At 43.6% G+C, this 20,049-nt stretch overlaps 1 protein-coding gene across 11 annotated transcripts in view; it reads left to right on the top strand.

Annotated features, from left to right (window-relative positions):
* The window catches only part of dab2ipb (DAB2 interacting protein b), a 104,088-nt gene that overhangs the window by 20,057 nt on the left and 63,982 nt on the right, over nt 1–20,049 (top strand). For 2 of the 11 annotated variants that reach the window (XM_054757978.1, XM_054757974.1), the window contains exon 1: nt 2,354–2,462. The exons of 4 other annotated variants lie outside the window; for them this stretch is intronic. Coding sequence is in view for 2 of the 7 variants with exons in the window: in XM_054757971.1 (XP_054613946.1) it covers nt 13,533–13,656 (124 nt within the window). In the remaining 5 variants the exon portion in view is untranslated. Of the gene's footprint in view, nt 1–2,353; nt 2,463–3,001; nt 3,487–8,613; nt 8,711–13,318; nt 13,657–20,049 lie in introns of those variants that run through there. 5 more of the 11 variants (XM_054757977.1, XM_054757973.1, XM_054757971.1 and 2 more) reach the window with 3 other exon arrangements.

The raw sequence follows: 20,049 nt of genomic DNA, 5'->3' as shown, positions 1-20,049 counted from the left end.
CACGGGATCCTTGTGATCGACTCCATAAAAGTTGTAATGACACAACAAGACAACGGCGGGACGAAACCCTGAAGTGCTGTACCTTTGAATCCGCTGGTGGCTCTGTCCATCACTTTAGATCCATCTCAGAGGAGCATTTGTAGACCAGCCATGACACCGGGCTTTGGCCGCAGCCGCTGAAACACGTGAACATTTTGAAATATGTAAGAAAACATCCAAAAAGTGTCAGATAGAGATGAAAAAAACAACATAAAAATGCATAAATAAAAACAAAGAAAATCATCTTTAACAATAACATATTCCTGCTAATAATCAAACAAAATAGCTTCTTGGACTGCGCAACCTCTTCTTGTGATGAAAATCACTGAATAAGACGAGTGAAACACTGGAATATGCATTCCAGACCAGCAGTTGGCGATGTCACTGCAGCCTTATCTGAAACTCTGTTGGACACATTAGCAGGGCAGTAAATCTAACCCGAAAAACTTGCTACTACAGCCTTGTGGTCAACTGTTACTGTTTTTTGACCGTTATTCTCAAAACCTCCACCGTTTTCAGGCTCTACAACAGGGGTGTCCAAAGTCCGGCCTGGGGGCCATTTGCGGCCCGCGGCTGTTTTTTTATTGGCCCCCCACACAATCCAAAAGTATAATTTAGCAAGACAACTAAAACAGCAGCAACAAAAATGGACAAATTTGCAGTAACCTTACAAGAATACAGTCAAAATATTAAGAGATTAAAGTTGCAATCTAACGAGAAAACGTTGAAATATTCAAGAAAAAATACATTTTTTAAGTCATAATATTTTAGGAAACAAACAAAAAAATGTTGAAATTTTTTAAAAATTAGGTTGGGGAAAAGTATATAATATATAATATTATGGGAATAAAGTCAATATGTTGCAAAAAGAAAATTTACATTAAAGTTGAAATATTGAAAAATAAAAAAATTTAAAAAAGGAAAAATCTGCAGTAATTTTACACCAATAAAGGCAAGAATAAGTTGTAGTCTAAAGAGCAATATATATATATATTATTTTACAAGAATAAACTCAAGAATAAAAATAATGTAATTTTAGTTGAGTAAAATATTCCAAAAAAAAGTAAGAAATATAAAAAAATATAACAGTTATGTTGTGGGAATAAAGTCAAAATACTATGGGTATAAAGTCACAATATTACGAGAAGAAAGTTGAAATATTTGGGGAAAAAACACAGCAAAATGGGGGAAAAAAACAGTGAATTTGATACTAATAATATGCTTTTCACCTACAGGTACATCACAAAGCTGTCCTGTATTTTTTTCCAAGTGCTCTGACCATTTTTTGTGGATTTCTATGCACAAAAGCTTCCCAATGTTAACGAATGTTAACGAATCCAAATCCAAATCCATTCAGAATTATTAGAGTTATTTTGAACACAAACAAACAAACAAACAAACAAACACACACACACAAACGAACAAGCAAACAAGTGCTTGGCGGAGGTAAAAAAGGGCGAAATGAAATGGTAAAATATTTTAAGTAATGACAAAAGCATACGCATACGTTCGGTAGCTCGTGCTACCTGCTGAAACTTCCTGGTTTTGCTGTCACGTAAGCTGAAAACACAAGCAGCCAAACACACCGAAAGGGAGCTCATCGCCACCTAGTGGTGCGGAGGTGTACTTACACTCATTTTGAATGAAATAACTCCAGTGAGTTATGGTCATGAAACTGGAGGGAGTGAGAAGAAAAAAAATGATCACCTGAGTTGTGATTGAGATATGAGTGGGGGGGGGTCGACTAATGTTTAAAAGCTGCAGCAGTGTGCTAGTGAGGCCCAGCCTGGCCCCGCGGTTTTTGGTCAGCCGCAACAAAGACTCCCATTGGTTGGATGTGATGCAGGAATTTGGCTCTCTGAGCTCGAAACTCCGCCTAACTCCCCCCACCCCCCAACAGCTCCTCCTCCTCCTCCTCCTCCTCCTCCATCGGCGTTCCCTATGCATGCAGACACACACACACACACACACACACACACATTCCCTTTTAACAATGAAAGAGGGGGGGATAACACTTTACCATTACACTTCCTAAGTAAAATCAGCAAGGAAGTGAGTAGGGACACAAAAGAAACCTGCTTTCTGTGTGTGTGTGTGGGTGGAGGGAGGGGGGTGAGCTGTGTGAGAAAGTGTGTGTGGGAAGAAAAAGAAATAGGGGGGTAGGCGTGTGTGTTGTGGGGGCTGAGCCCTGCAGGAGTCCTCAGGACACACATGCACTCGCTCTTTCTCAGTTCTGGAATAGTTGGTCCGCTCTACCACCGCCTGCATGAGGGCCAGCGAGGCGGGAGAGAACAAGGGAAGCAGGAGTGCAAGAGAGAGGAGGAGGGGAGGAGGTGGAGGAGGTGGCAGAGGAGGAATCTGGAGATCCTACTTGTTGCTTTTGGGTTTCTGTGTGCGCCAAATGAGGATGATTCTCGCCTGAGGTGAGTCACTGAAGCCTTTTCCACCCGAACCAGTCAGACTTGGTTGATTTATACTGCAATTTGAGAGGGGGGTGCCCCACTGGTGGAATGGACACGGCAAGGACAGTGATCGAAGCCAGGAAGACACAAAGAGCTGAAACGTGCGATTCCGCTTTGGGACAAATGAGAGAGGACGTCCCACCAGCACTCAGACATGTGTCTTGTCCATTAGGTTTGTTTTTAGGCACTCTTATCACCTTGGAGTGCAGCCCCGTCATCATTCCAGCACCAACATGTGTTTACATGCTGCGCTCTGTTAGCTATGCTGCTTTAAGACTAAACAGGAGCTTGTCTTTTTGTCTTCCATGTGTTGAAACATGCCAAAACACTTCATGGGATAGAAGCCTTCACATAGTAGTAGTCGTGGAGTAGTGAGTGTGCGTCTGGACATTGTTGTCCTATTATTAGAGCACCAGCAGCTGTGAGGGAAGGAAGCAGGCATCCAAAGAAGAGGGATTAATGTTAGGGGTGGGGGGGCTGGTTTAGCAATAGAGCGGGAGTTATGGACTGATTTCTGCACGGAACGATATTCCCAAGGTGGGGTGATGAGTAATAGTAGTGATTTAGAGGGACTTCACGTTCACTTCCTTTGATTTGCTGTAATCAAAGTCAATTTGGGCAAGTTTGGACAGATGTGAACACAGGAACAAACACATCGGCCTCAACATTCCGAGTCAGTCCGATACAACTTGTAGCTAAACCACGTTTGAGCCGCAACATCATCATGTAGCACGTAACCCAATGTCAATACAGTATGTCCATTTTGGTCCAAACGGCTTCTTAAAAAGCACTCTGCTATTTTTCTGGTCTACCGCCTACCAATGAGATCGACAGGCGGATTGGTGCCTCGTCTGCAGTGATTCGGACTCTGCATCCGTCCGTTGTGGTGAAGAGGGAGCTGAGCCAATGGATCCAGTTGATCTACGTTCCTACCCTCTCCGATGGTCATGAGCTTTGGGTCGTGGCCGAAAGGACAAGATCGCAGGTACAAGCGGCTGAAATTAGTTTTCTCCGTAGGGTGCCTGGGCTCTCCCTTACAGATAAGGTGGGGAGCACTGTTATTCAGGAGAAACCCAGCAAACAATCACTGCTCCTCCCCACTGAGAGGAGCCAGAGGAGGTGGCTCGGGCATCTGGTCAGGATGCCTCCTAGACGCCTCCCTGGGGAGGTGTTAAGGGCATGTCTGACCGGTAGGAGGCCTTGGGAAAGACCCAGGACATGTTGGAGAGACTATCTCTCTCAAATGAACACCTCGAGTCCGCCAGGAGGAGCTGGACGGAGCAGCTGGGGAGAGGGAAGTCTGGGCTTCCCTGCTTAGGCTGCTGCCCCTGCAACCCAAACTCGGATAAGCGGAATAACATGGATGGATAGATACTGCCTCCTAGGCTTTGCTACATGTCTTAAAACAAAGGACTGAGCTCTGCCAATTATCCGTCAGTCAGCGACAGACGTGGGAGCTGTAAGTTTGATCGTTTAGTTTTTGTTCTGGGAATAGGCTAACCTAGGGTGACCTTATTTTGATTTCCGAAAACCAGGACACTCGACCCCGGAATGAAATACTCAATAGATACTCAAAGTTTACACAGGAACCTGAGATCAAATGCTTATTAAGCTATGGAATGTAACCAATATTTTTGAAAAGAATGTCCAGGAACTTGGGAATTTGACCAGTCGTGCATGACATCCCCAATTTTACAAGACTTAAGATGGTTTAACTCTGACTTTTGCCAATACCAATTCAACAAGCCGCCCCCACGCAGCACGTCACATGAAGCAGAGTGCCTTATCCAGCCATCTCAATGTACGGTCAATGCAACGGCGCAAAGAGAAACAATGAAAACCAGGACATTTTCGTCACTTTCTAAAAAAAGAGAAAAGATGTAGGACCAGGACAGGATGTGAACACAGGACATGTCCTGGAAAACCAGGAGGTTTGGTCACCCGAAGCCAACGCAGGGTCTCTCTGCAGGTCTCAACACGTCAAATAGAGCATAATGAATACAATTTAAGAGCCACTTTCACTGTTGAAATGTATATGCTGTAATGTTAGCACTGTAGCTCACAAAGTGATGCAAGCATTGCAAACGTTTGTGTCCTCCTGTCCCACTCGTTAATGTTACGCTGTTGTATGTGGTGTACGGCATCTATTCCCTTGGCCAAGTGCAGAGTTACAAATGTAAAACGTGGCTAAAGTACACAATCACGCTTCTTGGGAGGCATGTGGACAAACACAGCTCATTAGCATTAAAGCTACAGACACATAAAACACTGTGTTCCCAGTTGGGATTACGAAAAGCACCGTTAATTCCGGCATTAAGGCTAACACACTTCCAATTCACTATTTTGGCACCTCTGACAATTTGCGCTGCTAACTTCCTGTTTACATCCTTTTAACCAATAAGTTGTGGTCGATACTGTTCCCTTCAGTCTTGGAGGTGTTTCCAAAATGGTAACTTTTCTCTGTTAATCTGAATCTACACACCATTGTTCTTTGGCCCGATACCTCATCTCTCCACAGAGCTTCTGGAAAGTAGGTTATGCAGATAAATGCCAGAAGGTGTATCGTTTTTGGGACAGCCAGAAAGAAGTGTTCAAGTGTGCTCCCGCCGCCTTGTAACATCTTTATCTTAGAGGATCTTTGTCCAGATGACGCTCGGCAAGCTAGCCGACAGTGAAAGTGGAACTACTTGTTGCATGACGGCCGTGATGAACGATGGCTATCTTCTCCGGAGATGTGTTTCTGGCTCGCAGCGCTTAAAAATGTGACATCTTCGGAGGTGTTTACATCCGTCAGTCTGTCTCTTCCTGCGGTGGTGTTGAGCTCTTTGGGAAGCTTCGACCTTCATCACGAGAGACCGCCAACAGTGCCATTGTGAAGGTCTGGCATCCAAAAGAGTCCTGCTTCTTGTCTTGAAGGCTGAGATGCTCAGCGAACATCAAGACAAACTAAATGGGAGCAGAGAGGAAAGTGTGAATATTTAATAGACTGTTTTTAGAAAAGGTGACATAGCGTCTTCTCTCCGGGTCCGGCCTTCCTTTCCTCCACTTTCTTTCCAGGTTGACTTCATCCCTCCCACAGCTGAGGAGCAGCTATGTAATTAGCCGCTCATAAATTCTTGACAAGAGAGGGTGTTTGACAGCCATATTTGGGGGTGCTGTCGCTGTGAATGTGGCTTATAGGAGAGCGTAAACATGAAAGCGTGTCTGGATGGTGTCTTCAGTTCCTCCTGGTTTGCGTGTGGAGGCATGTGCCCAAAGCGGAACATGCGTCCAAAGCAGCACTTGTTGCAAAACTACTGAAACTAATGAGCTATTCTATGTTTTGGATGTTTGGGGGCAGGCCTGAGGACTGCTAGTAGCACAGATTGCATCTGATTTTATGGAGACATTCAAGTCTACAATCGTGTTTTTTGTCTGCTTCACTCAGCAGCTGTTTTTAGCAAAATAGTCAGCTGACTGACGCTCATTTGTTGGTGGCAGTAGAAAAAAATGCACATATTGACTGGTTTTAAAAATCTGCTCCAAAAATGCTAGTCAAAGATCCTGTATGCGACACGAGTGCTCTGCTCTTTTTTTTTTACGAATCTACTGCAAATTTCTAATTCAAAAGTCATCTAAATGACAGGAGCCCTATGCTGTTTTTAAGAATCAGCTGCAAAATTGACAGCCAGATTGTTTATATGAGGAGTACTGTGCTGTTTTGGAGTACCTACTGCAAAATTGCAAGTCAACAATCCTCTTGACTGTCTGACATAAACGCTCAGCTGTTTTTAGGAATCTGCTGCAAATGTCCAAGTCCAAGACTGTCTAAATGACAGGAGCACTGTGCTGCTTTTAAGGACCCACTGCAAAATTGCAAGTCCAAGATGCTCCACTCTGTATGACAGGAACGTTCTACTACTTTTAGGAAATTGCTGCAAATTTCCAAGTCACAAATCAACTAAATGACAGGAGCACGTTGCTGTTTTTAGGACTCAGCCCAGTCGCTCCTGGGTTTTGAACTGAACTCTTGGGCCGGACAAAACAAAAAACAGGAAAGGGAATAAAATAAAGTCCACTCAGCCCACTTCCCCCTTTCCTTCCAATGTACCTTACTTCCTGCCCCCCACCTACCCTCCAAGCCACCTTCTTGACCCTCTGTACCGCACCCACAAACGTCCACAACAATCAGGGCTGAGGTTTGTGTACTTGAAGAAAAACGCTGTCCAGTGTGTTTGTTGTTCAAGCAGCTGTGGACTCCCGCCTGCGTCCCGTCTGGTGCAGTCCCGCAGTGAATAAAGGAAGGAGTTCATTTGCTTCCTCTGTCTGTTGCCAGGTGGGGAGTATTTGTGCTATCTGAATTAGTCGTACAAATTCCACAAGTCTGACCAGCGTTCCAGACGGCTAAAGTTACTGCAGAGTAGAAGAAGACAACACAGGGAAGCAAGTACTCGTGTGTACTTTCCCTGTGTCTCTCTGCAGCACCACTTAAAATGCACATGGCGGTTGAACAAATGACGCCTATTGTTTGTGTTGACAATGGAGCCTCTGTGGCTGCATGGGAAGTCATGACCCCAGCATGGCGGCTAACTGAATTCCACAAATTCCGACATATAAGAAGATGCAGTAGTGTCATAAAGTGGACAATTAAATGTCATAATAATAATAATAATAATAATAATGACTGTGCTTACTGAACATCATATCAGCTGTTTGGGAGTAAAGAAAGCAAAGACAGAAAAGTCTCGAACTGCAGCTTTACCCCAGTAATGATATGTTTCCTTAACTTCAGGCTTTTTTCTTCATCTTCTGTTTATCTCTGCAGCTCGTCCTGCCAGAGCAAATACAAAATCTTTCTCGATAAGGAATTTAACCTTTTTTTTTTTTTTTTGCTATGATTGAAATCCTCCTCAACTCAATAGAATGTTGTTAAAGGTTATTGGCTTTTTGGGGATGTGGCTTGCCGATGTTGGGTGTAATACATTTGATTTTAGTTTGATGGTTAGCTCAACTGTGCTGCTGTTCTCATCTGTGTTAGCTAGCATATCTTTCAAAATGTTCTAACTACATTAACAAAACAGTAGCTGACGATCAAAAGATACATCAAACATTTCAGATTTGTTTCCACAACAACTTTTGGCCAAGTTGCTAGCTGTGATAAATACGTGATTTTAATGGCTATGGTTAGCAAAATTTGGTTTCTGTGCTAGTCTGGATTTCATTTTTGGGAAAAGCTAACTTGTGCTTTAACACAAACAAGGACTTCTTTGTCTACAAGTTGCTAAGCTGTGATTCAAACTGTTTTTTAGTGGCTATTGGTAGCAACATTCTGTTTCTATGCTGTTTGATAGCGCCTCTTTCAACATTTTGGGACACACTCACTTGTGCTTAAGGTAACAAAGCAGTAACATAAAAACATGTATCAAATATATTAGGTTTGTTTCCACAACAATTTAAGCTACTCAGCTACTTTTAATTTCTCTTGGAGATGAATAAAGTATCTATCTATATGTCTAGTTTTCAATCTACCTACTAGCTGTTAACACAAAAGTATTTCACGTTGTATTTCGTGGCTATGGTAAGCTTCTGTGCTTGTGGAGGTTTTTGCCCACGCATCTTTATATATTTTGGGGCTAAGCTAACTTTAGCTTAAATTAAAATAGCGGATGTATAATGTGTAAACATTGAAACATAATATATTTTACGTTTACTATAGCAAACTAACAGAGCTGCTGGCTGATAGCATGATACATTCACTGTGAGTGGCAAATGTGTGTTTATAAACTGGTTGTTGGCTTCTTTCTACATTTTCTGAGTACAGTTTGCCCCAGTACTGTATATGCATAGCAACATCAACAATGTTGATGGCTGTGAAAATATGTGATTTTAGTGGCTACGGGTTAGCAAAACCAGGTTTCTATGCTTGCTGTATGCGTCTACGTTGGTGGTAGTGCCTCGGCTAACTGAAAGCAAAAAAGTGTTGGCTTGAATAGTACTACTTAATATTATTGAAAGTTTATGTTGTGTCAAATGGTTACAATTTTCCTAACTTCTTCCCCTCCTCTGCAGCATGTTGTCTGCCAAGGGATTTACGAGTGACTTGGCTGGTAGATTAAAAAAAGAACAGGATTACGAGGAGGAGATGGACAGCGGAGGCTTTTAGACGCACTGACACGCGTGAGGTTGCTCTCTCCAGAGGGATCAATGAGGTCTCTGGCGATCTGTGTTGGGTAGGGATGCACTTTGTGTGTGTTTGTGTCAGCAGTGCACGGTCCTCTTGCCACGTGTGCTTGTTTTTGTTTTTTATTCCTAACTATTCGTTTGATCTGCGGTTGCTTGATTCAGTCAGATTTCCCCGTGTAAGCGTTTGCTTGAATGTCGGCAGTCTGCCGTCTATTCTTACATTTAATCCTGACATTGTTGCACCGCGAGCTCTGCGTGCGACGGTGAGAACGTCACAGTTCGTAGCAAGCTTTCCGCTGTCAGCACATTAGTGACTGATTCACTGGGCCGTAATAAGCGCGTGATAAGGTACGGAAACGGTGCTGATGAGGGTGATTAAATCTGATGTGACGTGAGGTCACAGGGTATCGCTGGACGCGGAGACCGAAGGATGTCGTCTAAGGCGGGGACTTAACTGTTAACGGTTGTTGCTTAACTGCAGATAAGAAAAGTATACCGCTGGCTTAACGCTTAAATCCCTGCAGACCTCGTATCATCTTTGAGGGCCACAAGCCATCTTGAACTTGTCCACCACGGACAACGGACTTTTGTCGACGACGTGGTTGGAAAACTGAAAATGTCTCACGAAAGTCACTCTTCGGCAAGCATTTTTATGACAGTGTATCTTCCCAGGGGACAATATTACAGAAAATCAACTTATTTTCTATCGTTGTTGAAATATGAGGGCTGTTCTACAGCTGGGCAGGGTTCCATTTGGTGATACCGTGCCAGAGGTCCTTCTTTGCTGGCATCATTAGTCCAACACCTCTCATCTCCATCTTGCCTCCTAGCGCTCTCTCTGTGCTCTTTCATTCCGTTTAATCTTGCTCCTCTTCGTCTTTCCCAGCAGTCTCACACAGACGCCTCTGTTCTCTTCTTCTCTTCATTTTTAGTGCCTAATGGCGTCTGTTTTGGGATAGGATGGTGCACTGTTTGGCCTTTCGTTTGGTGCCAAGATGGCAGAGAAGGCAGGCACAGACTTTTATTTTTTTGCTTTCCATTGTCTTTTTCCATTGGCGATTAAGAGATGAAAGATCAAAAACTCCCTCGGGATTTGAAGGGATGCACCTTTAATCTAATCCTAATCCTTTTTAATTGCCTTGTAGCTCAGCATTATATAACTTGGACATGACTAATTGGAAAACCTGTGTCAGATGTGTGTTGTCAGACTCTCCAGAAGAGGGCAGTGTTGATGCAGTTTTAATCTGCAGTGGCCTCCAGAAAAACCTCCTAATTCAGGCTGCTTGACAGATAATGCTGGAATAATAACATAATAAATACTCTTTATCATTCACTTCTAGTGAGCACACATGTTGGTTTATACGGTATAACCCTACATATGTTGCCGTTTCCACATATTTGTCATGGTTTTCAAGTTTCCTGCAGTCGCTGCTTTCACAGACTCTCAGGAGGTCGATAGGCGACTACACTTGAGGTCTGAAAGCCTCCACAGCACAAAGCCAACTGTGTGAGGCCCACTATCGATACAAAGACAATAGGGTCGTGCCAGGAATCAATACAGCTTTCTCTGCACCTATTTGCTCCAAGTCTAACAACTTCAATGACTCCTTTTGTTTTTAGGGTACGAGTCTATGGGTCTGAGAGGGCTTCTTTCTGCTGTCGAACTGTATTACCATCTTCATTCAATGGCGTCTTCTAACCTAAGTCCTAACAACTGCAGTAGATCTACTCTGGAACTTTCTGGAAATGTCCAGTCAAGAACCATGATTATGCTGAGTGATAACCAGTGTTGGGAGAATAACTTTCAAAATAAGGCATTGTTTGTAGTTATGGAAGACCCTGGTTTGAAACCGAGAGGAACGCGGGGCTGGCTGAACCATGCGGGTTCCACTTACATGCCAAAAACGGCAGTTTTAACTCAACGGACCCCTCCGGCTCTCCATTGTTGCATCGGGCTTTCTTATGTGGCTTATGGGCTCCACACACACGAGGTGATGAACGTGGCCAGCGACACCGGTGAGTGACATGCTCACATCCACAGCGAATTACGAGTCTCCCACGGTTTTCAGAGGGAATGTTGGTTTATCAAAGTCGTTCAGAGGAGAAAAAGCGGCCGGTGTTGATCGAGTACTCTTGCTCGTCTCAGATCTTGCTGGTATCAAAGATAAACTTACATGAATGTTCATGTAAATTAATGTCAACTTATCTGATATGTTTACTCCAGCACCTTTTTTGTTTATGTCTCTATATTCTTTTTTAGAAATGTTAAATAGCTCCGGAAAATCCGACACGGCAAATATTACTGAATGGCATCCTGCCCGCTCATTGGTCGGTCAATGAAACTCCCGCTCATTGGTCCTCATCTGAGGGATAGCGATGGAAAGGTGAAAATTGTTCAACTTTCTAGGATTCTAGGATCACAAGCACAAAATTTAACGTGCACAAATTTTGCTATCGCTTTGCTGGACGGAGGCTCGCGATAATCGCCCTTTCTGAATATATTATGTCAACATTCTCCTGATGTTTTTGTCTGATACTCACAGAAGTAATTCCAGACAAGCCGGACGAGCGGAAGACAACGGACCTTATGTGCACGCATTCTTTCTTCTTCTATAGTTTTGTTGTGTCATGTGGTTCTGTCTGTGTATGTGTTTACAATGCCACATGTAGGTGTGCTTTATGTATGACACCGTTTTCACCCGGTGATCCGTTACCGTGCGGACGTGACTGTTTCCTGATCTGACACTGTGTGGACGTGGTTTTATTTTCAACCTGCCGAAATGGAAACCCCAGGAGCGTCCCCGTGTAGACAGGGCCTTATACTCTTATATCTGTGGATTGGTTCTCATCGTTCACTAAAAAAAGCTGTTGAAAAGACTCAACTCGTTCGCGAACGTCACATCTGTATGCATATCAGTGCTTTGTAAGGCAACACATTTCATTGTAATGTTTGTAATAATAATTAGTTAGGTACCTGTTACGGGAAAACAGTAACAGCATTTCTAACACCAGTGATAGCTAAGCTCAAAAGTTGTATCAGTTTTTTTTTTTACCTTTCTCAGTACTGACCGTCTTGAGCCAGAAGAAAGGAGCGCACAAACCCAGAGTCCGTGTGTTTATTTCTGCTGTGTCTAACGAGGTAATTGATCCCACGGCAACTATGATACAGTCGCTGCAAGTTTTTACTTTTACTTTAAAGCATGGCAGCATCAGTGTAAGAGAACACAGCGTCCACTGCCTGAAGGCCTTAAGGTGACAGCTGAGGTGCAGTGTCTCGCCATTGGCTGGCGTCTACCTGGTCCTGCTAAGTGGTCCCTGCGGGGTCCCAGGGAACAGTGAAGCATGTGTTGGAGACATCCAGATACAGAGTGCTGCATTCTGTCACTACAAGTTTATGGGCTGTGATAACAACAAAGACTCCACACACACTCTAAATGTTACGGGCTGACGACTCGGCTCAGTAGCGGCCTTTAGTCTAGCGAGCTGTGAATGCTTGAACGGCCATAGAAAGCAGACAGCAAGAGTATGAAGAGCTTTGACCTCAACATTCAGGTATGGCTTAAATGTCAATATATCAGGTACTTTTTGTCTGCAAAGGTCTTGCAAGATATTCAGGCCTCGTGTTGCAGTTATGAACTGTACAGACAATGTTACAAGTGTACAAAGAAGTTAACCACTGTAAAACTTAAGAACAACAGAAATATGCCAAAGGTACTGGGACACCATCCACGTCCCACTGCTTTGAATGCAAGTCTGCTTACTTCAACTCAAATTTGGTTATCCGAGTGCCCTCAAGTGTATGCTGACGTTATGCATGAGGGTGGTCCCAACTTGGAAGTTTTGTGCCACTTTAGAGGCAGGTTTGTTGTGGACTTCAGACTTGAATGACAAAATTGAATTTTTTGAAATTTTTATGGAAATTCCTCCTAATCCGATGTTGCAGTCAATTTTGGTATTAAACTGCTGAGTTTGGTTATAAAATGTTTTATGGTTGCACATGGCGGTCGTTTATCACTGTGGCTTGCTTTCAACGTCTGGAAGAGACCTTTGACTAGCTGACATCTGTCATTTACTGTCTAGATCACAAAAACCCAGACCAGGACTGGGGTCCTTTAGGAATTCTGATCCTTGTTAGCTAAGTGAATGAACAAAGAAGGTGTTCTTCTTTTGCCTTCATCTCAAATTTGTGGATCACCATGACCTGGATGACCAAGAACCTTTGCAGACAAAATACCAGTTTTGTTGTTGAGCCCGTAAAAAATCAATTAGCTTTATTCGCATAGACTAAAATGCGTGTTATTCTCTGACATCGCTGTCGTTAACTCCAGTCCGTTTGAAGCCTTTATCTACGCTTGTTTGCTTTGCAGCTGACACTTTTGTTCTATCTGAACACCCCCTTCCTCTTTATTTCACACACATGCACAGAGTGTGGTTTTGCATGTACTTGACTGCGCCACAATGGGATCTTTCTATGCCGTATGAACAAGGGTACACTGGCTTTTTGTCCTCTGATAAAATTCCTCCTGAGCCGTCTGCCACTGGGAACAGGAACAGCTTTCCTGCCAGTCAGGATACATGTTCATGGAGTATTCCGGACACAGTGCCTCTGGGATTTGGCTGTGGGAAACTTTGAGGGGGAGTGTTTAAAGGTGGAGTAGAGGGCTGAGCTGCCGGGACAGGACACAAGCACAGAGCTGGAGTGCATGTTTAGGAAGGCTCAATCTCCTCGCTCTGCACTGTGGAATGTTTGGGCAATGGAGGAGTTTGCAGGAGGACTCTTGTTAGAGTGAAGATTGCCCTTTGAGGACTTTGCCTGGCTTTTGACTCCACTCCACCCTGACAAGGACTTGATTTTCCCAGACCGGCGGGATGGCTGGGATTACTAGGAAGGGATCCGGGAGACCATCATACTACTACAGATTCCTGGGCAAGTCCCGACTGCAGCGTCAGCGCAGCCGCTCTCGCAGTCGTACCAGGCCGGCTGCCAGCAGGGGTAATAAATAAATACAACTACTACAGCGCCAAATGTTGTGTGGAGGTCTCGCAGCATGGCCCTGCAGCTGCTGGGAGACATTTTCTTGAAGCAAAAAATCATTGTGGCTTTCATGGATTGAATTATCCTGCTTGTGAAAGCAACATAACCATCTCAGCATAGATCTTTCTTTACTGGAACATTATTTCCTACCTCCGCTGCAGCTTGAAAAGTGGGTTGACAGTTTGGCGTCATTATTAGCAGGTTGACGCTAGCCTGTGGTTGCCGTGGCAACAGCTGCCAGCTTATACCATGGGGTCAAGCCGTGAAGGCTGTAAGCAGTGTTTTGCTTCGAGACAGCAAACTGCACGGTTAGGGTGATAAGGCTGCTCCCGAGGCTTAAGTCTAGCTACTTAAATTAAGAGAACGAAGAAGTGGAGTATTGATTTCTTTCTTGTCGCAAGTGAAAACACATTAAGTTGAAGGCTGTTGCTTAGTGTTTGCTGGATGTGTGTGTGTGTGTGTGTTTTTAAATGGAAGATGACAGCAGTGTTTTAAAAGTCTATCGGGATCATCTGTGCAGAAAATCACACACGCAAACACACTTCGCCTTGATCTTTGCGTCTAATAGCAAGCTCATGTGCGCCACTTTGCCACACACAACAAGACAGAGTAGGGTCATTCCGGGGCCAAGCATACAAGCACTAGATGCTTTGTTTGACTCTCGTTGCGCTTTAAATCCAAAATGACAGAGCCTGGTTTTATTTTTCATGAAATGATACGAAGGCAGTCACTAGTTTGCTGGGTTGTGGCCCTTGAACTCACCACAAAACCTGACAGAGCACCAACATTCTCACAGAAGGTTGGACAAAAGTACCCCAAGCAACACTTCTTTGCCTCACGTGAACACGTAGCGCTTACAGTGATGATCACGCTGAGAATAATCATCCAACTGTGGTTGCAAGAGCTTTCTTTTCCCCTCTAGTCAGCCTCTTTATCAGCAGCGACGGGGCAGCTGGTTTCAACTAAAGAACCTTTGAACAGCCGCCGTACGACTTGCTGATCTGATAGCCAACAGTCGACGAGCAACGGTAGCAACCAGTTGCCTAAAATCTGCTTTCTGTTCTCGTTATTTGCTACCCTTGAGGATTTCGACTGATATCCTGAGACTGACTTTCAAATCAGCCTATTTTTCCCGTCACTTCTCTACTGTTTTAACTAACCTCTTGAAACTATTACCGATTGTTGTCAGACCAAGTACCACACCCCGTGTCCCAATTCAAGTAGACAGATTTTTGTAGCAGTAACTGTGAATATGTTAGATAATAGCGCCTGTTTCTGACGCAGGCGTATCATCCACTGCATTGACTAATGCTATCAGAGACGTGCCTGTAAATACTCCCATTCAACCACGTTCAGGTTGTGTTAAGACGCAGGCGTCATAGGCCTAGGACTCATAGCTGTCCTACCCAGTCAGACTAGTGTGTGTCCCACCTAGTCATTGAGCATGAACTGATGAAGCCTGCTCGGATGAGAGGTAAAACGTCTTCTAAGACTACCTGAACAGTCCAGTTGCGATCCATTCAATGCCAATGAGTTATCAGACACCACATGGCCTCTGTTTACAAGAACAATATATTACTGTAACACTACATACTACATAACCTCTCCTTGGACGTTTTTTTTTTTTCTTGGACGTTTTAAGAAGGAACATCTGAACACATCTTGGCTTTGAGTTGTTTGTGTTTTAAAGTAAATTGCTTTGGGATTTTGGAACAAACGATTTGGTTCGGCCAATAATTGCTACATAAATTCTGTTACACTTTCAGGGAAGCAGCCAATAACTGTAGACAAGAACTTAATGCCCAATTCCAATTTAGTGCCCATAGACAATGATTTACTCCTTTAAGTGGTTCATATCCAATATCGCTGTGTTCACAGAGACTAAATTGTCTCTCTGTGAACCGTGTAGTGTAAATCCGACCCAAATAAATGACAAGGAGAGGTGTTGTAGATGTTCATGACAACGATGCGGCGTTAATCTGGAGGAAGTTCCTCTAGGCACCTCTTGACCTGCACATTGTCTCTGCGAGGGCTGCATGAGATCATGTGTTTTTGTTTCGAGTGTGTGTGGATGGAAAGTCTCATATCAGTGTGTTTTCCCTTCTGGAGCCAACTTAGTGATATTTGCATAGCAAAAACACAACAGTGGAGCTTACATCAGGGCAGAGAGGGCAAGTCCAGTCTTGTCCAAGATGACTTGTTTTTGAGGCTTCTCGGGCAATAACTTTGCTTTTCACGAAATCCCTCATCTCAACTACAGTAGTTCCTATGTAGCTCTCGCAGATGTTTTATCTCCACTAAGATGTGAAGTGTTTTCATCCAAGTTTACTTCCTGTCAGTGTGGGCAGATCCTGCAGCTATGCTTCTTGCCATCATATAATCGGGAACGGTACCAGACTGGCCTTCAGCGATGTTCATGCAAAGTTCTCCTCTCTCAGTGTAGCCAGCCATATTTCAACTGGTTAAAGTCAAGAAAACCTCTATCAGTGTTTCTCACTTTTTCAAGCAGTAAGATTACATTTTCCTGCTGTCTCTTAAACCTTTCAAAGCATCCGTTTTTTGGCATGATTAATGGGATTGGCACAAGTCAACAGTTAAGCTTAACAGCAGGAGAGTATTAGATGAAAGAGGAAGACGGTGTGATGATTAAATCTTACAGTAAATACGCTCAATCTTGTTTGCGCTCTGAAAATGTGACATAGTGAATTAGCAGCGAAGCAAAACCGCAAGCTAACTTGCATCCTTCCCTCCTGTCTTGGCCTGTCAGCCTGGGTACATGGCAGAGACGGGGCCAGATGATGTGCTGCGCTTCTTCTGAGTGCCACAAAGACTGCAATAACAGGAACAGGTGCAGGCTAATCCAACGTTAAAGCATAAATATGGGCTCAGATTACACGATGGAGAAAGGCAGAGGTGTTTAAAGGAATGGCAGCAAAAAGTACACAGTTTGGAAGAGCGATAACGTATAGAAGTGCAGAGCCCGGCCAAGTTTCACCACGAGGTGACTCTGCGTCACACCACCTGTGCCTTTGTAAGTCACGATGGATTTCAGCCTGCCGTTGTGTCGACCTCAATACAAACACAAACTTCCTTCTACTAACATCCTCCACTTCTTCCCGTAGAGACTGAATCATGCCACTGCTAGATTAGACAAGTACAGATACTCTACTTTGTGGGGAAAGAAGAAGACAGTACAGTCGTTCCTGGCTACATTTTGGTTCAAACATCGTGCCGTCACTGTATCATGGTTTTTCAACAATGAATTAATTAATTCATGATCACTGTTTCGTGGTTGAATACAGCCTATTATTCATCAACACATATGCATATACTATATAAGCACATTGTAGGTATTCTTGGCCCATGTTAAATATTTTCAATACTAAAAATGGCTAAATGAATGAAAATACAAACAGAAGGCATTTAGAAGGGGTGTTATTTCATGTCTAGGGGGCTCTAATAATGCTAAAAAACATATTTAGAAGGATTTAAACAGGTTTTTGCACTTACTATGAAAATATTCTATTTATAAATAAGGAATCCTACTTTGCGGAGATTCACTTATCGCGGTCGGGTCTGGAACCAATTAACCACGATGAACAAGTATTTGTGTCTAGCGTTGTGAATATTTGACGATTTTGTGATGACACAGGCAAAAGTCAGGCTGAGGCTGGAAGCTAAACCTTAGTGAACTGCGCTTTACAACAAATAGGACAGGTTTGTTCTGCGCCACTTTTTGTCATCTTCTGAAACCTAGCATAGATGGTTACAAGAGAGTTCTGTTCCTACGACGAACTTTAGCGTAAGTCGGAAGCCATACCTAAATTAACACTTATAGGTGCTGTCTGTTATGATTAGGTCATGCAGTGGGGGCGCTAGTGTTCAAACATACTACTGTATATCACACCATCTTCCTGCTCAGCCATGACTGCTAATTGTCGATAGCTTCTCTTAGACTGCGCGGCCAATATGGGCACGTTCACTGAATGTCATTGTATCTCAATGCTTCGATGTTGTACTATTATGTACAGAATGCCATAGCTGCCTTCACCCCAGCAGTGGAAACACTGACATTGTCATCAGTCTTACAGAGGCTAGTTGAATCTCTTCGTGAAAATGTAATTTAAAGCGATTCTCCTTGGCCTGGATCATGAAACCGTGTCTTTTCTCAGTCCACAGAGTAAGTCCAAGAGGATAGCATAGCACCTCTTTATCGTCTCAGCACTGAGTAAATACTACATCTTCAAGATTCAAGATTCAAGATTCAAGAGAGTTTTATTGTCATGTGCATGGTAAAACAGCAGTTATACCATGCAATGAAAATCTTATTCTGTTCATTCTCCCAAGAAAAGAAAGAAAACAAATGAAAGAATAAGAACATAAGAAACATAAACACATAAACATATATACCAATAAATTAAGCAACAACAACAGACGAGACATTAATACAAGTAAATAATACAAATAAATAAATAAATAAAGTGCTATGAGTGTGTGCGTGTGTTGCGTGCGGCGTGTGCGAGTGCTTCGTTGAGGAGCCTGATGGCCTGTGGGTAAAAACTGTTTGCCAGCCTTGTGGTCCTGGACTTCAAACTCCTGTAGCGTCTGCCTGACGGTAGGAGTGTGAATAGTGAGTGTTGTGGATGTGTGCTGTCCTTGATGAGGTTGTGTGTTCTGCGTAGGACTCTAGATGTATAAATGTCTTGCAGTGTGGGGAGGGCTGCCCCAACAAGAGTCAAGAGGTTAGGGGTTAGGGGTTAGGGGTTAGGGGTCAAGAGTCCAGCACGGTCCTCACGGTCCAGTGTTAGCACATTACAGTAACTTCTGTTTACACACACAAGAAAGAGCTTGCCTCTTGCCTCTTGCACATGCCAACATGTGTTTTATAGTGAGCCATAAAGCCTGACAACAAAGTATGCTTCAATGTGCTCTGTGTGCCTATGCGACCCCTATTACACGGATCACTGTTCAAGCGCCTGTCAGATGACTGATGTGACTAATGAGACTTTGTGCGCTTTGGAAAGAGCAAGAACTGCCTTGCACATTGTTTTTTGATTGACGTTAATTCATAGATTTATATTCAAAAGACTAGACTCCACTTTCAGCGTAGCCCGTCAAAACGGGTTGTGGTTGTCTCGCACCGGAGGGGGAAAACAACGAAAAGTATTTCTGAGGGAGAACGATGGAGGCGGGTTGGGCCGAGAAACGTCGTCTGTGTTTCAGGTGGAAAGAACACCGTCAACACGCTCTGACAGCCCTGTGATTTTTGCTTTTCTGGCTGCACGTCTCCTCAGAGGATCTAAACAGTGCATGAAAAGTTTCCAAAAGCTTTTCAAGTCTTCTTTGCTCTGTCAATTCAGACTGATCTTAAATTAGATTCATTGGTAACAACAGTCTCATTTGTCAACACCCAAGGACGGGTTTTTAAGAGAATTAGGTATGAGGTCTTCAGACATTTGGGGGACTTCTTTTTGAGAGAAGCAAGTAGGTCCACTTGGCAAACATCCTGTCCTGTCCAAGCACTGAAGGTACTGCTGCCCGACCCAACGTTTTTTTTACATCTCAGGCCAGTGTCCTGTGACCAGGGTTGATTTCGAACTCTGAGGTTCCATGTCTGAGATCTTCTTGACCAAAGGAATGGTCTTCAATGGTCTTATGGTCTTCAATGTTGGCAGCGGTTCTGACTCTGCGGTACTTAGGAAGGGAACCAGCCTATCGCTCTATCGCTCCATCCACCAATACTTTCTGGTCCAAAAGTCAAGTTCTGTACACTGTGATGATGCTCTTATCATTAATGACTGCCAAAGGATAAGGCTTCCTAGCTAAAATGTTGAGACAAAAAGGCCTGGAAGACTGGGAAACCAGAACGTTAGCATCACCTCAGAAAGATGCGGCTCTTGATTAAAAAGGAGACTTGACGATTAAGATTGCGAGAAACCTCTGAATCTGAGGTGTACCAAGCACGTGCGATCATTTGAGCAGTCATGTGAGGATCCTTAGAAATGAACTCAAGAACCTTAATTTGGAAATCCACTTCTGCTTTGTCACTATGGAAGCACTGAGAGCGAATAAAAGGATCTATTATAAGATTGTTGAAGTTCAAAGTGTGTTTGTTACTGTCATAAGACAAGACCTTTGGTTCTCTGTGGATGGTCTTTTTAAGTCCTGAGGGTGTCGGCTTCTTGTCATTGCCAGGTTGGTGCTCAGACTCACAAATGTTTATTATTCATCACCTTCTTGTGTCCAAGTGTTGCATTAAATGTTGATTAAAACTACAGGAGGTAACTTTTACTGATGAGCTCCACCGACAACATCTTGCCTCTTGTCGGCATTCTTGCTTTCCATAAAATG

This window comes from Dunckerocampus dactyliophorus, chromosome 17 (assembly GCF_027744805.1).
Source record: "Dunckerocampus dactyliophorus isolate RoL2022-P2 chromosome 17, RoL_Ddac_1.1, whole genome shotgun sequence".
Classification (NCBI taxonomy): Eukaryota; Metazoa; Chordata; class Actinopteri; order Syngnathiformes; family Syngnathidae; genus Dunckerocampus; species Dunckerocampus dactyliophorus.
This window is presented reverse-complemented; position numbering and strand designations above follow the sequence as displayed.